The 16,578-nt window shown below is 40.0% G+C and overlaps 1 protein-coding gene across 3 annotated transcripts in view; it reads left to right on the top strand.

Moving 5' to 3' along the window:
- The first annotated feature begins 309 nt into the window (after nucleotides 1–309).
- The window catches only part of SKIC3 (SKI3 subunit of superkiller complex), a 46,996-nt gene continuing 30,727 nt past the window's right edge, over nucleotides 310–16,578 (top strand). Inside the window, exons 1-16 of one of the 3 annotated variants that reach the window (XR_015261510.1) lie at nucleotides 310–494; nucleotides 1,172–1,269; nucleotides 1,756–1,899; nucleotides 4,102–4,193; nucleotides 4,849–4,924; nucleotides 6,293–6,433; nucleotides 7,957–8,055; nucleotides 8,139–8,247; nucleotides 10,045–10,185; nucleotides 11,773–11,874; nucleotides 12,477–12,610; nucleotides 13,274–13,360; nucleotides 13,450–13,553; nucleotides 13,659–13,785; nucleotides 15,078–15,257; nucleotides 16,076–16,200. Coding sequence is in view for 1 of the 3 variants with exons in the window: in XM_086771529.1 (XP_086627655.1) it covers nucleotides 1,180–1,269; nucleotides 1,756–1,899; nucleotides 4,102–4,193; nucleotides 4,849–4,924; nucleotides 6,293–6,433; nucleotides 7,957–8,055; nucleotides 8,139–8,247; nucleotides 10,045–10,185; nucleotides 11,773–11,874; nucleotides 12,477–12,610; nucleotides 13,274–13,360; nucleotides 13,450–13,553; nucleotides 13,659–13,785; nucleotides 15,078–15,257; nucleotides 16,076–16,200 (1,751 nt within the window). In the remaining 2 variants the exon portion in view is untranslated. The remainder of the gene's footprint in view (nucleotides 495–1,171; nucleotides 1,270–1,755; nucleotides 1,900–4,101; nucleotides 4,194–4,848; nucleotides 4,925–6,292; nucleotides 6,434–7,956; nucleotides 8,056–8,138; nucleotides 8,248–10,044; nucleotides 10,186–11,772; nucleotides 11,875–12,476; nucleotides 12,611–13,273; nucleotides 13,361–13,449; nucleotides 13,554–13,658; nucleotides 13,786–15,077; nucleotides 15,258–16,075; nucleotides 16,201–16,578) is intronic. The other 2 variants (XR_015261509.1, XM_086771529.1) reach the window with 2 other exon arrangements.

Raw genomic sequence — 16,578 nt, 5'->3', positions numbered from 1 at the left:
GCGCAAAATGGCGGCTGACGGCGGCGCGTCGCGGTGCTGACGGGTCAATGCGCATGCGCGCAGGCGGCGGCCCGCGGTGGCGGCGGGGACGGCGACGGCGACCGGTGGAGGTGAAGCCGAAGCCGAAGCCGAAGCCGCGGCGGTCAAGGGAGGGGGGTGGCCGGTTCCGCCGCTCCTTCCCTCGCCGTGAGGGCTGGCGGCCCGGCCTGCCGTCGGAGGGGCTGCGGGCGGGGAGCCGCTTCCCCAGGCGGCCCGCGGGCACTAGGCCCGCCCGCGGCCCGGCCCGGCCCGGCCGCCAGCTCCTCGCTGCGGGGCAGGGCTGCGGACCCGGCCCCCTGCGAGGTGCCCGGTGTGGGCTGACCTGGTGTCTCTCTGCTCTGCAGGTGAAAATGGAGCTCGGGCTTGGAAACGTCGGCAGGAGGGTGTGCTTGTGATGGTCGAGGCGTAAGTGCCCTCTTGAGAAGCAAATTTATCTCCAGGAGCTGTTGAGCAATGTAAGTTTGACAGATTTATTTATATTTCTTTTTACTTTGAGAGAATCTTTGAAATCTACTCTCTCCCTGTGTCCTTTCATTACTAGTTTCTCTCTAGGCCCTTCATTCTCTGTTTATCTGTTGCTCTTCAGCCACTGAAAGGTTTTTTGGCTCTGCAGCTTGTCACTGTGTCAGTCTCTTTCAGTGCCTGCACCAACAGTGTTGTTTCTCAGCCTCATCCCATTATAGACAGTTTTGACTGTTGTGTTTCGAAAGATCATTTGTGGCAAAATGTTCACTGTATACATCAAAACAGTGCATGGTTATGGCAGACTCCGAAAGCATGAGTACTTCTCTGAGGGTGTATTTCTAGGAGTCTAGCTATGGTGACTGTCATGTAACACCCCTCCTCCTGTTTAAATTTATCTTAAACCTTAACCAAAATTTTGTGGGGGATAGCTACTTTGTTTCATGTAGCTGTTTGGAATATTGACTTAATCCTGCCTTGGAGCTAAGTGTAACTAACTAATTTTAACCATATTATTTGTTTCAGCCACCTCTAGTGCTGTATGCATTTTGGCATATTGCACTATATCTCTGTGTTTAAGATGCTCTCTGCAATTACAGCAGGATATAAACAACATTTTGAGTTCAGTATATCTTTTTATAGTAACTGATTATATGTCCTTTCTACTTAGAAGCCACAATGTCAAATAAGGAGGTGAAGGCAGCATTGAAAAGTGCTAGAGAGGCAATACGAAATAAAGAATACAAGGAAGCCTTAAAACATTGCAAGGTAATTAATTTTTTACTTGGAAGGTAGTATTTTTTGCACATTGTTTGTGGTTCCCATACCCCTACAGCTGTATAGTAGTGCAGAGTGTGGCATATCTTATTGCCATAATAGTTGAGGTGAATTTTCAAGTTTAACTTCATGGATCATTCATGTTAGTTGCCCCTGGGTAAAACTTTATTCCCCTTCCCTTTTGCATTTGCTTATATGTGGCGATAAGAATATTAAGTCTAGCTTAATAAAATCCATTTCAAATCCAGACCTTGACAGGAGTGCTGTAATTACTGAGCTACAGATATGGTTACTGAATATGAAGCATTCTCAGGCATAAAAAGCTGAAGTTACTAATCTTAGTCTTTTCCTAAAAATGAGTTAACTTCTAATATTACTGTACAGAATAATTCATGAAACTGTAATGATAAAACTCAGTACGTGGATCTATAAGATGCATTTCATTCATCAACTTCACTTAAAATTCTGAACTTCTAGGCAGTGTTGAAGCAAGAAAAAACTAACTACAATGCTTGGGTATTTATTGGCTTGGCAGCTGCTGAGTTAGAGCAGCCTGATCAGGCCAAAGGAGCGTATAAGAAGGCTATTGAACTTGAACCAAACCAGTTACTGGCATGGCAGGTACGTAAATGTCTGGATTCACTTTTTTTTTTTTTTCTCTGAGGAGTGTCACTATAGCATTAAATATGAGAACAAAGCAAAGTTGAGACTTGTGTTGTGTTTTCTTGAGACCTCTAGTTCTATTGAAGCTTCAGAGTAACTGAGGTTTGTATTATTTTTGTGTCCAAAGTAAAGACATGGGTAGCTGCATGTGTATGTCAGGGTGAACTTCAGTTTCAGTATGTTTAAGTTTGTATTTCTTGTGTGGACTAGATAGCAGTGAAACGTGCAAGGGAGAACATGAATTGAAACAGATACCTAAGCATGGATGAAGTTACTGTATCTCCGTGCTTGTAGCTCAAGAAACACTTGACAGTTGTCGTAGTTCAGCCCCAATCAGGACCAGACTACGCAGTCTCTCTCTCGCTCCCCCCACCCTCCAAGAGAACAGGGGGAGATGATATAAGAAAAAAACAGCTCAAGGTTTGAGATAAGGACAGGGAGAAATCCTTAAAGTTACCGTTACGGGCAAAACAGACTCGACTTGGGGAAAACTATTCATTTATTTCTAAAACTAGCAGGAGAATGAGACAGGGAACAAGATAACCTCCCCCCACCCCTCCCTCTTCCCGGGCTTAACATTATCTTTACTACCTTCCCCTCCCGAGCGGCACGGGGGGGAAAAGGGAATGGGGGTCACGGTCAGTTCATCACACGTGGTTTTACACCGCTGTATCATAGTCGGGGGAAGAACTCCTCGCATTCCTTCTCTGCTCCAGCGTGGGGTCCCTCCCACGGGCCACAGTCCTCCGTGAAACTGCTCCGGCGTGGGTCATCTTTTCCACGGGGTGCAGTCCCTCCAGAACAGCTGTCCCAGCGGGCCCTCCACGGGCCACAGCCTCCTTCAGGCCTCCACCTGCTCCGGCATGGGGTCCTCCATGGGCTGCAGGTGGATCTCTGCCCCTCCGTGGGCCTCCATGGGCTGCAGGGGGACAACCTGCTCCACCATGGTCTTCACCACGAGTTGCAGAGGAATCTTGGCCAGGAGCCATATTACTCCTCCCCCTCCTTCTTCACCGACCTTGGCGTCTGCAGCCGTTCCTCACAACAGGCTGGCAGACGCCTCTCAGGATCCTTTTTACATCTTATTCACTTCTCATCTCCTCTCCACTTGTTGCAGCCAGGCTGGGCCGAGTTGGGCCCAGTCGGCTGCCCGGCGGGAGGCCAGAGGGTGAGGCCTGCAAGGCCCATGAGGCCTGCGCCTCCCCCTCTCTGCCCCCCGCTCAGCTGCTTCACATCTTCTCCTCCTCTTTTTTCCCGTTTTCCCCTACTTAAATACGTTATCGCAGAGGCGTTATCACGGGACATTCTGCTACCTAGGGTCCGCCCTAGGCCCGGCCGAGTCCACTGAACAAAGGGGAGCGACTTCCAGCAGTTTCCTACAGAAGCTGCTACCTTAGGCCCCACCTCACTAACAAAACCAGAACAACAGTGCTTCTCTTGTAGGAGAGGAGATGTTTTATGTAATAACTTATTTTTCCATTTTCCACCATAAAGTGGGTTGTTACTGAATTTTGTTATTGTTACTTAAAAACGATAATGTACATTTAACATACTGTATGGTGGGTGGTGTGTGCATGCAAACCTGTAACAAGATATAGTTAAAATACACAGTTGTGTTATTTGGAGACGTGTGAAGCATAAAGTTGCGTATTAGGTCTGTCTCTCAGATCCTAACAATCGATATTTTTCTGAGCTAGTAAGGTTCTGAGTATTTTCAATCTAAATAGCTTTTTTAAAGTGTCGGTGTTGGTGCCTGATTTCAAGGTATATTGAAATACCCTCAGTTTTGTGATCAGATTTTGGCTTTCTCTTACTATACAAGATTTTATGATGCTTGGATATAGATCTTTTATCATATGACTTAATGTGCTTTGTATATTGTCTTTTACACAGACAAGATTGTGTAATATATACAGATTTTAAGTAGTTGTTGGTATTAGTTAAGAAAGTGAGGAAAGCTTTTCATTTAAAATACGTAGATTCATAAGGCTGTACAGAAGTACCAACGTAGATTCTGCTCAGAGACTACTACATTACTACATTAACACTTGCCCTCACTGAAGGCAATGAAATAATTTTTGCAGGCAGTTCTTGCAGCGTTCTCATAACACATAGCTGTTGACATCAAGTCTTAAATATTTTTTATCTTTTTTTTTAAAGGGATTAGCAAATTTGTATGAGAAATCCAGCCAAACAGGTGTCAAAGGAGACTTAGCAGATGTTTACCAAAAGCTCTTGGAACTCTATGAAAGGTAAAGAATATTGAATGCTGTAATTCAGTCTAAGATTTCTGGTTCAGTGAATGACATTACTGATACATGGGACAGTCTGCAAGAAAGCATTGTCACATCAGTGGGTAAGCACTTTTTACTAAGGTTTTCGTACCTGTATAAGGTTTCTTGATCCTGGCCCTTTTAATAGGGCAAAAACTGTTGTAATAATTATACTTGAGGTTAGTAGTTTAGAGAATTCTAATGTTGCCCTCTGTCGTCTGTCTACACTCACTGCCTTGAAGCATTTAGCTCTGATAGTTTGTTTTCTGCATTAATAAATAGGCTTATTTTTCTCTACTTTTAAGGTCACAGAATATGTGTTATCCGATTCATATAGATACAGTTCTAAACAAATCTTTCAGCTTTCACTATAGCTGACTGGAGTGTTGGATTTGTTTCCTTGACTTAAGAATTGTTCAAAAAGAAACGTCAAGTTCCTTAAAAGATTTTTTTAAAAAAAAACCTCAGTTACAGTAGCAATAAATAAAACTTTTAGGGCAATCCGTAATATTTATTCTAAATATTTGTTTGGCAACTGAACCCACTAAAACAAATTATTTGTCAGAGTTTGAAAAACATTACACCATTTTTATGGAAAACTTAGCCTGTTTGTATGTGATTTTCTTCTTTCTAGTGGTGACAAGCAGAAATGGTGTGATGTATGTAACAAGCTTGTGGAACTATATCATCAAGAAAAAAAACATTTAGAGGTGAGTTGACTACTTTACTTTCCGTCTTCTGATCAAATGGGAATTTCTTGTTAGAGGTGGCTACTTTTCGTCAAGGAATCCCTGTTGTTTTGGGGCCACAGACCACTTAAGGTCTCCTTATGGACGCTACTAGGAAGAACTGATTTCAACTATATTCCTTTCTTTTCCGTTGCCTAAGACTTGAATGCAATCATTAAACTGACAACACTTAACAAAGAGTATTGGTATATAGACTGATGGAGTGCAACTTCATTCTTCTGCTTTAGTCAAGCATGATCCCAAATGCACGTTTACGTGCAGTGTGTGGAAGTCAGGAATCCTTTGCCTAGCTTGGCCAGTTCTAAGTATCAGATCAGCCTTTCGCTGATGTGGTGATCCTGCTTTCTCTGATACTTCGCGCCACAAAGTAAGGTGGAATTTGTACACAACCTGAACACGAGTGCCTGTGGCTTATGTGCTGCATTCCATGCACAACGATAAGGATGTGCAAAGGTGCTCCAGGGCAACCCAAGCTTCAGCCCAGGTAGCCCTCCCAAAATCCCTGTCAGCAGAAATGTGCATGGATCTTGTCAGCTTACCACGAGGTGGAGCTGTTAAATGCCTGAATAGTTCAACAGTAACATTGCCTGTAGCCTCTGTAGTCATGTTACAGAGCACATATTTTTGCAGTCACACTGTTCACTCTTCCTTTACTCTTTAAAAAAGTTGCTTTCTCATGAGGTGGTGCATGGTGTCACTCCATGTTGTCTTCTCCTCTTTCCTCCTACCATGGCAAATGAAAAATTTCTTATATCATTTAGCATCAGGCTCAAGACTATTAAGTAGCTCCAAAGCCTCTTTGTATACCAGTTTCTGAAAACAAATTTAATGTTAACAGTTTAGCATATGAAGGCAGACTTGCTCTAAGTGCAACAGGAAGCCACAAGTTAGGCTTCAGGGTCCTGTTTTCTCATTTGCAGTTTTGCTGTTTTTTTGACACAGGAATTTCAACATGTACTGCTGCTGCTCTTCTCTTCCTGTTAATAGTATTGTAGATGCAGCAAGGCTTCCATTTCTTCCTTAGCGTTTATCAGAGGACTGTTTAGGTCTGTTTTTACTGTTGTTTTTCTCCAGGAGACAGAGTCAAAATTCGTACTCTTGATGTTGCCTCCCTTATTTACTGTACCTTGGAAGGTGGACAGGTCCCGTGCAATGCTCTGGGACTTGTTACTGCTTTAATCAGAAAGCAGGTAAATCTAGGTTGTTATTTTAAACATTGGTCTCTGTTGTCTACTGTAGCATGTAGAGTTGACAGGGATTGGGAAGCTTGTATCACACCTCTGGTTCTTTAAACAGTGACAGCATGGTTCATTTGTATCCTCTTGACAGGCGGCTGAAACATGGCAGAAACTAATACAAATGAAACAGCAGGAAGGTGTGGAAAAGGCAGAGCTGCATCAGCTTTGGAAGAAGATGATCCAGTTACTGAAAGACAGTACACAGAACCAGGATAATAAGACTGAGCAGCTGGTAACATTTCTCACTCCTACTCATCTGGATACATATATATGCACAGTGCAGCTAGGCTTCAAATGAAGCCTTAAAAACCATACAAATCTTGTGACTGCTTGTCTCGTTAATGGTCAGTAGTACTAAACTGCTCAGGAAAAGGTGGGTGATTGTACCTGCTGATAAAAACAGTGAGGGTGCAGCAGCTTGAGATGAGCCTTAGGTGGAATAAGGTATCTAAGTGCAAGCAGTTGTCCTGGAACTCCTTCGTTAAGTGCCTCTTTAGTCCAAGTTTGCCCTGTAGCACGGTGATGTGTTGTTCTACCCCTGCATGTTATGAGAGTCTAGAATGTGGGCATTCTTCAAAACAAGAAACTCCCTCCCACTTTCCCCCGGGGAGAAAAAGGTAGCCTAGTGCTGTTTTTCCTTTTTTTTTGTACATAGTGCTTATCCTAGATAGCAACATTTGGGTTCAATTTTTCCTTTCTCCTGCAGATTTTAAGCTCTCACTTCTTAGGAGAAAGTCAAAGCTAGTTGAAGCAAACAGAATGATCATGAATTACACCAATCCTGTGTTGTCTATGGCCAAAGTTAATTTTGTTTTATGTGATTTATCTGTTCTTGCAAGGTGAAGCTCATTCAATAGAAAGGGTGGGAATTTCTCATCACCAGTCTGGCTGATAGCAATGCTCCAGAAAGGTGGAAAATACAAACTGAAATAATTTGAGATGAAGAAAATTGAATCTGGATCTCTATACTTTTTGAGAGGGCAAAGGCTGAAACTTATGAGCTGTTATAGAAAAGAGGTGCTGCAGGCAGCACTGCTTTCTTTTTCAGGGACAAGGAGTTTTAAAAACAAAAAAAATTCATAAATATCAGGAAAGGGTTTCACATAAAAATCTACAGTTTACTTTAGTGCATTTCTGAGTAAAGCCTCAGAACCTGGAAAGGTGTGAGATTGAAGGCAACCTCCTGTTCAGCATTGCACTTATGATAAGCTGTAGGCAACTTTTGTTTTGAATACTTGTTTGGTAGCCTGCGCTTTGTGGTGCCTGTGTTCTCCTATATAAGAGCTCAAGAAATAAAATATTAGATTTAGAAATCTAGAGCAAGGGGGAGAGCTGACAGCTAACCGTAGAGGATAGTAACTTAGATTTTGTGGTAGCAAGTCTTTCTTTGAATTGGGACTAGGGATGAAGAGGAAGCTACGTTTCTACAAGTTTTGCCTTCCTTGTATCCATCTTACATTATGAAACAGTCCATAGCTTCTTCCTTTTGTACTAGACAATTAACATGGTTTAGATTCTATTTGAGTACTGCTTCATGGTAAGGAACTTGCTTTGTGACTCTCTTTGTTCACAGTACTAGTGTGAACTTAATGTATAGGATCCAAATAATAACATGTAACTATCCCCTTAACTGTGGAAGGGCTGGAAGGAATATCCTATGAGGGGATATAGTTCCAATAGAACTATTCCATTCATTTAAGATAACATTTTTCTAGAGTCATTGTTTGTCGCACTTCTAATTGTTTCTTATTTCAGCTTGTGACAGCATTTGAACATGCGGTGAACTCTACTGACACTATTCCTGGTGAAGACCACCAAAATCTTTACAAGGACTTTATTCAGTGCTTGTCAAAAGTAAGTGTCTTCGTCAGTGAATAGGTGTAATATTCCACACCTGATAATTCACACAAGTAACTATTTCTTTTTTTCCTTTCAAGTTTCCTCATGAAACAGCTCGGTTGGAAAAAGCTTGTAATGATATGATGGCTTTATATCCTACTGTGAGTTATCCTTTAGAGGTACTTTGTTTGCACTTTATTCAGTCGGGTGAGTAGAATGGCTTTAGACATTTTTGGGGCTTAAAATATGTATTTTACAATTAGTTTTGTGACAATCTTTTTACCAGTTTTTACCCTTCATGACCCAACACAAGTGCACTATCTACTTTTATGTTACATTTCTGGCTATCTGGAAATGAAAAATTCTTGGCCCTATGTGTTGCTGTTTCCTAGCTCTGTAACTGAGTGGTGACAGTAAATTGTCAAAAAACTTCTGTGAGTTAAGTCCAACTCTGGTAATACACAAGGTTGCAAAGAAAGAATGCCTTAAAAAACTCAAAAGCAGTCTCTGCAGATAGGCGCAGGTTAGCTTCTTAAGCTTAGATGAGGGAATCAAGAATATTAACCAGTGCTCTGAGACAGAGGATGAACTACACTTAGGTTATTCTTGACATAGAAAATCTCTTGGCGAAAAAACCAAACTTTTGTGAAACTTTCTTCAAAAGAGTGCTTGGTGAATAGCGAATAAACAGTTCTGTTTAGATGTTTGTTCTAAGTAGAAAAGGAGAATCTGACAAAAAAAGCCAAAACATGGTGTATTCAGTAGAGCAGGGATCTGAAAGTATACAACTGCTATTTTCAGTAGTTCACTAAACAACATTGCAGTAGTATTGGACACTTTCTTAGCATTTTCAATGATAACCACTAAATTTCAGTCTTTCATTTTGTTGTTACGGAAGCTGATTTTTTTTTTTTTTAAAGCAAGGAAGGAAAATCACGAAAAAAAACCCCTCTGGTTTGTATAAATAACCCTCAGCTTAGGTAGAAGAATGCCTTTTCTCGTTTTGGAGGTAGACGTCATGGAATACTATACCAACATAAAACAAGAGAGAATTTCTCACTTTAATTTGAAAGGATAAAGACAAATGAGGCCCATACTCTCATTTACATATGAGAATGCTTTACAGTGTGGAGAAACATGCAGAAACTGATTTCCTAAGGAAAAGGAGCATCTGGGTGGCACAGTTCATATATGCCAATGCTATGACAACATCTCAGCATCCCACAGCCATCTTGGGGCGGGGATGGTGATGCTTAGCTTTTAGTAAGGCTGATTGTTTATAGCTGAGTATTTCCAGCGATGTCATAGTCCTTTGTGCCCCTAACTTGTGGGCTTGTAACTTGGATGCGTTGTTAAGTCACCTTTACCAAATGCAAATCAAAAGCAACCTTTATGTCAAATGAGTCCATAATTTTTTGAAAAAGCAGTAGTTCAAAGACTGCTGCTGTAAGTCACAACAGTTGCTTTAAGCAAGGACTGCCAAGTCCATAATCACAGGTAAACACAAGCATAAATGTTTACTGGCATCAGTTAAAAGACATTAAATACTGTGGTTTCACAGCAAGACTGTTTCAGCAAGGTCATCACATCAATTCTGTAGGTACGTAAGGCCTACTCTATAAGGTATCATTTTAATGTATTTGAGATAAATTTTGACATGGACATCCAGCTGGGCTTACATGAAAAGCATGTGAAGGCATTAGTTTTTATTAATAAAGAAAGTATATCTGTAGTAATTTAACATAAGTAGTGTGGTTAGAAATTCAGGTTTCAGACTGACAGTTTATTTTCTTTGGTGGTACTGGGTATTTACATTACTGCTTGGTTTTTGGGTTTGGTTTTGGAGGTGGAGGGTGATAAGTATGTAGCACCTTTGGAAAATTTTAGTTAATAAATTAATTGCTTTGAGCTCAAAGGGTAATAGTGGTATTTACATAGATAAGGTATGCTGTTGCAGTTTTTAAAATCTAAAACTCTATTGAATATTTCTTTTTCTGAAACTAGGTATTTTGTCAGAAGAGGCGCTGGACTGTTTTGCTAAGTTTTTGGAGATGGATGCAAGTAGTGGTCCAGGCATCATTGGTTTTGGTATAAAATGCCTCCAAGAAAAGAAATACGAGGAGGCTGTTAAGAGTCTTACTGAAGGTAAATGTTTAACATGAGATATAAGAACTCTGTAAGTTGAACACCTTTAACACACTTCCCTTTAAAGTTACATCACAGAGGGAGGTAGATTCAGACTAGATATTAGGAAGAAATTTTTTACACTGAGGGTGGTGGAGCACTGGCCCAGGTTGCCCAGAGAGGTGGTGGAAGCCTCATCCCTGGAAACGTTCCAGGCCAGGTTGGCCGGGGCTCTGAGCAACCTGATCTGGTTGGAGATGTCCCTGCTCCTGGCAGGTAGGTTGGACTGGGTGGGCTTTAACGCTCCCTTCCCACCCAAACCCTTCTCGGATTCTATTATTTTAAGACCTCTTTAACACTTATATTGGGAAAACGCTTGTGTTGGGTATCTGAAGAGAAATATTGGAGGATTTTTTTTTTACAGTAGCCAGATTTGCTGAAGAGTTGGCTTAATAATCTGTAATTATCTTGCTTATATTGAAATGACAAAACTCTTGGAAAATTATTCATAAGTATACTAGTGGGAAAATAGGACTCTTCACTCTCACTATGCTGGGCGTGGAAAATTCGAAACAATTTATTGTGAAAGCTGGGTAAATAAGCATTTGGGATCTAAGTGATCAGGAGTCAGTTAACCTGTGCTGTGATATCCTGCATCCTTTCCCCCAGGTTTAGAGTAAGATTGTTTCCAAAACTGAGTTTTGGAATGTTCTACAATATTCTACAGTAGCTTACACACAGTGGAGTAACATGTCTTATCTAAAACCTGAAATAAAAATTTGAGGTGCTTAACAGGAAAAAGTCTTCCATGGAAAGCAAGTTCTTCTGGCCTGTATGTCATTGGATGTTGTGACAAAACATAGCATGTGTTTTTGACGAAAAGATAATGTCTACTAAATAATTTTATTTATTTATTTCTACTTTTATGTGTAATACTCTGCTCATGAAAGGGAGAATGCAAAGAGCAAGGCTCTTGGCATAGCATGTAAATGTATGAAGCTTGGAAATAATGTCTTTCCCAGTAAACCAAGCATTTGTAATTTAGACATTGAAGCTTCAAGGCATTATTTAGTAGTAATATATTTCTATCTCAGAATACTCAAATTCAGTTTTATTACTGAACCTTTAATTAAGGCAAGTTTATCAGGAAGTTTCAGTGAAGCACTTGCCATCAGTTTTTGCTGTCTTTTAGTTCTATAGGCCTTTTCTGCTTTCTAAGAAAAACTTTATAAAGCAGTCTTACAGACTGCTGATGTTAATGTTTGATCAAAGTGAAGGACTTTTTTCTTTTTGAAACAAAAGTGCCCCTTAAGCCAGTGTTGTGTGTTTCCTCACTGCTTCCCTTTTTTCTTTTCTGTACACGTAACGTTATATGCAAAATTAAGACTGACAGAAGCTTATGTGCTTCTTAGTCTTTGCCTTACTGCATGGAGGCCTGTATGTCTAAACCAGTATAAAATAAGACTCAAAGAAAAAAATAACTACAAGTCTTATTATGTGATGGATAATGTAATTTTGATGGCATTATATGGCAATACAGCATCTACAGTGTCTGCAGCCCTCAGCAACTTTTTTTTAGTACCTTTTAAAAACTTTTTCTTGTATTAGGTTTGCAGAAGACTACCCAGTGTCCAGCAGCGTGGCATTATTTGGCAGAGGCACAGATGAAAATTCACAAACACAGGGATGCTGTCCTGTCCTGCAGTCAAGGTAACTGCCTGCTAATTGAAAGAGCAACTGCAGAGGTACACCACTTTCTGTAGTCCAGCCAATGTGGCCTTTGCATGGTAGGTCTGAGTTAGCAGCATAGTCCTTTGCGGCTTGTGCTGGTGTCCCCTGCTTCTCTTGGTTTATGACAGCTGAAAAGCACCTTTTGCTGCCTAGTCTCAGGAAAAGAGAAAATACTTATCTAATCAGAACCAAAAAGCTGTCTGATGGTTAATATTTAGAAGGGTTGCATGTTCCAAGATGTTTCTTCAGCTGGTGACTGACCAGCTCCACCAAAAGCAGATAATTGCCTGAAACCACAAGGGTAAGTGTCACAAATTTTTAGTCCGGTAGACTTCAAATTTAGACTTTAACTTGATTAAAATATTATCTTTTATGTAAAATATCAAAATGTTGCATAGTACAACTCCATTCACTGAGTATAAATCTTCATCCTTGCTGACTGGGAATGAGGACAGTTGCTATGATCTAAGATTTGTCAGTATTTCAATCTTATATTAAGATTTTAAAATATTGAGAACAGTGTTGCTCTTTGTAGTTCCTTTTTCTATTTTTGCTTGATGAAACTTTTCTCTTGTCAACAGCTCTTGAGGCCCTTGGAACTCCTGAGGGTCCTGATCTACGGTGGAAAAACCGTATCCTTCAGTTGAAAGCACAGGCTTTGATTAAAATAGCTGATGCTGATGCTGCAGAAGAAGCCATTAAAGCACTTGAGCAGGTATTTTCATTGACAAAAATGTATATATTTTTTACCTTTAAAAAGTGCTCTCATCTTTATGTACTAAAACATCAAGCTGTCTATTTCTCCTCTTGCCTCCTTTTTACATTCTGTGTGGTTTAGGCAACTCCTGCCAACTATGATGTAATCCATACATTCCTTCCTTCTCTGTTTTTTAGGCATTGCTATATCTCTTTTTCACTTATAATTCTAATTTTAGAAGCTGTCACTTTTGACCTTTTCTGTTCTTGCTCAGTGCTGCTGGGTTCTTGCTAGTTCTGTGGCTGTTGTTCATCGTAATTTGAATTTTTGTTATAATGTTACTACGCATGCCCTTCATTCACTTATCATTAGTCATAAATGAGCGTATTACTTGAAGATTGAATGGTTAAGCTTTAAGCAGAAGTTACTCCTCCTCTTTTTTTTTGTCACAGTTTTGTGTACACTACTTCATCGATGCTTTAGACTTCTGTAGCTTTGTCCTTGCTCTCTACAATCTGCTACCTGTTCTCCATCAGAATAATGCTGTCTAAGGCTTCTTAAGAGTATTCTATCTAAGGGTTCTCTTGTCTTTATCTTCATGCAGTTTGCCCGCTTTTGACACCTTTGATTTCTTAAGCTGGGGAGGAAATAACTTGGTCACATCTCTTACTTGGTTTCTAGATTGTGGATGCAAGCAGCGATCCAGTGATTTTAGCTGTCAGAGGTCAGGCTTATCTAAACAAGGGTTTAATGGATCAAGCTTCAAAGGTTAGTGCTGTATTGTCATTCTGGTAAGGTAAGTAGAATTCTTGGTTTTGTAGAGGAAGTAACTAGGGAGGAATGACATCCTTTTGCAGATTTCACAAGAGCTGCTGTTATCCCACCCTGATCTTGCTGAGTCCCATGCTCTAGAGGGTTTCATCCATTATTCCCAAAAGAACTATGAACAGGCAGAAAGAAGGTAGATTTATTTTTTTCTTTACTCTAACAGGGAAATATGGGGGGAGAACAGTGTTTTGCAGCTTTTGAGAATCCGTCTGATCTGACCTCTGTTCCTTTTATTTAGTTTTCTAAATGCTATTGAAAGAAAGGCTGAAACTGCAGAGTATCATCAGTACCTCGGGCTCACATACTGGTTCATGAGTGATGAGACAAAAAAAGACAAAGGAAAAGCACTCACTCAGTTCTTGAAGGTAAAGGCTGCTTTAGCTATTCATATAGAATTAGTGTTTTCCGTGATCAGAAACCCAGCATGGAAAATACACTGACTAGAATGACAGATTTGAACATTCTGCTTGTTGCCATTTACAAGCCTCCAGAGCCTGTAAACCAAGTTCACCTGTGCAAAAAGGCATTGCAAGGAGCTGTACAGTTACCTGGAATCTCCCTGCGCTTTAGTTTTCCTTTTTGTCACATAGTTCTTGAGGCCTTTGATTTAGCCAAACATAGTGACGATTCTCTCAATCTTCTCTCCTTGAGGGCTGTAAAGTCGAGGCCTCTAGATGACCAGCATAGATCTTTGAAGACATTTGAAATGGGGAGGCAAAATTCAAATAGGAAAAAAATGAGGAAGGAAAAAAGACCACAATAGTGTTAGAGTTTCAGTGTCTGTCCAAGGAAGTAAGTCTGCAAAACCTCACAGTTTGTATACTTTTCCTGATCTTTGGGGGTTTGGTGGTTGTGTCTTTTTCTATGAACGTAGGTAAGAATGTGAATCCGAAAGATTTAGTCTGACATCTTTATTAGGAATATGGAGGGATATAAAGTAAGACCCTAGACATTGTAAACTCACCATATAACTTGAAGATGTCCCTGCTCCTTGCAGGGGGGTTGGACTGGATGACCTTTGAAGGCCCCTTCCAACCCTAACCATTCTATGATTCTATCATTCTTTGCTGGATGTTGGCAACTCAAATCATTGCCCTCTGCCCTTCAATAACAGCAGAGTATTGAAGTGAGTGAAGTGAGTATTGAGAATGTAGTTGAAGTGAACAGCACTTTCGATTCTAAATCATTTTACATGAGCTTTTTTTATTATTATTGTCAAAGCTGTTTTCTGCTGCTTGGGGCCTATGGGTTTCTTAAGTATAAATGAATCTGCCAAGTGCATCTAAAAAGTAACTTTAGAAAAAGCTGGAGTTAATTGTCATGTAATATGGTAAGAGTATGAGTATAATGGTTGAAATGGAGTAGAATGAAAATGATGGGATGTAGTAAAGCTTTTTTTTTCTCATAGCACAAATAGCTTGTTAGTACTTCATGTACAAAATGCTTTGTGTCGTGAGGTTTGTTGCAGATTCTGCAAATATTTAAACCCCAGGTAATCTCTGAAATCTTAAAATAAAGTTTGACTACTCAGATATATCACAGAAGGAGCTTAAATAAGTTGATAAGCAGAGATGGAAGAAGGTAGTTATCACTGGACCTGTCCATCAGTATAATCCTTCAAAATGCTGTCTTATATTGTGTTCATATTTCCTTATAGGCTGCAAAATTGGACAGCTACTTGGGAAGTGTCTTTTGTTATTTAGGTAACTACTACAGAGACATTGCTGGAGACAAAAGTAGAGCTCGTGGTTGCTATAAAAAGGCTTTTGAACTGGATGAAACTGATGAAGAATCTGGAACAGCAGCTGTAGACTTAAGTGTGGAACTTGGAGACATGGTATTGTGCATTCAGGGCTTTGGATTACTGCTGTTTTGTTTTTGTGCTAATCATAGTCTTTGAAGAATCACTTCAGCTTTCCTCTGTATTTGGGAATAAAATCTGAAAAACAATGTTCTGTCATTGCTCAGCAGCTTTTATAGTTGGACTTGCTTCAATTTTATGTTTCGATTGCAAATTAAGTCTATATGGGGAGAAGGGTGGGAGAACCAAGCATAACATCGTAGTCATCACGTATGTAATTTAGAAGATGAATTTTTTCAGTAGGGAACATTAAGAGAAAGTTAGTTTGCTTTTCGTATTTAACTTGCACACCTTCTTTTCTCTGTCCTCCAGCTTGCTGCTTTCAAGAAAAGCATACACAGTCATCAGAGCATTTAAAAAATATTTCTTACATAGCATTGTATAAAAGGTTCTCATCGTATCATATTACAGAGCAAGAAAGCAACCTGTATTTTGACAGACTCCATTTGAATATCTGCAAAGTCAGTCTAAGTACCTGACTTGCTGCAAATACTTGTGTCTTTCTCTGTTTTTTTTTTTTTAATAATTTAAAAAAGAGTCACTGCAAAACTGTGGGAAGCTGCTGTCTGTTTGCAAAGACAGGTACAAACACATCTTTAGATGTGGTAATTTCCTCCTCTAATCTGCCTCTCGGCCTGTCAGCTTTAAAAAGCCCCTGTACCCTTTCTTTATTACAGTAATTAAAAGATTAGAGAGTTTAGTGGTTTACTGAATTAGGAGTATTCTTGTTTAACAAGAACTTTGTTCTTTAAACATACATGTTTACTAACCTGGCATTTTTGGTGCTTTTTTAGGACACTGCTCTGTCAATCCTGAATGAGGTAACTGAAAAAGCAAGTCCTGGTACAGTGAAATGGGCCTGGCTTCATCGTGGACTTTACTACCTGAGAACTGGTCAGCCATCACAAGCAGTGGCTGAGTAAGAGAGCTGGTGTCTGGTTTAAGTAATTTTCTATAAATCCCAGTAAAAACGTCTTTGATCTTAGCAAGTTTTGAAAATAAGTTAGCTGATTATAGGATGGTTTGTCCTAAACAATGGGAATTGGGTCTGAGCAAGCTGTGTCTATCTTCAGTTCCAAAATTAGCACAGTGTAGTCTTTTCAGCATAGCAGTGTTCTGTACGAAGAAGCCTGGTGACAGGCTTGTCATAGACAACCACGGTATAGCACTGAATAATAAGCCAAGATTAGGTACAATGTCTAAACTTGTATAATATGTTTTGAAGGTGAAAGTGCTGCTATGCTGTATTTAAAAGTTCTGTATAATTGTGCGTTTGTGTCCTGAGGATATCTAACGG

The sequence above is a fragment of the Chlamydotis macqueenii genome, chromosome Z (genome assembly GCF_036417535.1).
Source record: "Chlamydotis macqueenii isolate bChlMac1 chromosome Z, bChlMac1.mat, whole genome shotgun sequence".
NCBI classification, from domain to species: Eukaryota; Metazoa; Chordata; class Aves; order Otidiformes; family Otididae; genus Chlamydotis; species Chlamydotis macqueenii.
The sequence above is the reverse complement of the archived record's forward strand: the minus strand, read 5'-3'. Positions and strand labels throughout refer to the sequence as shown.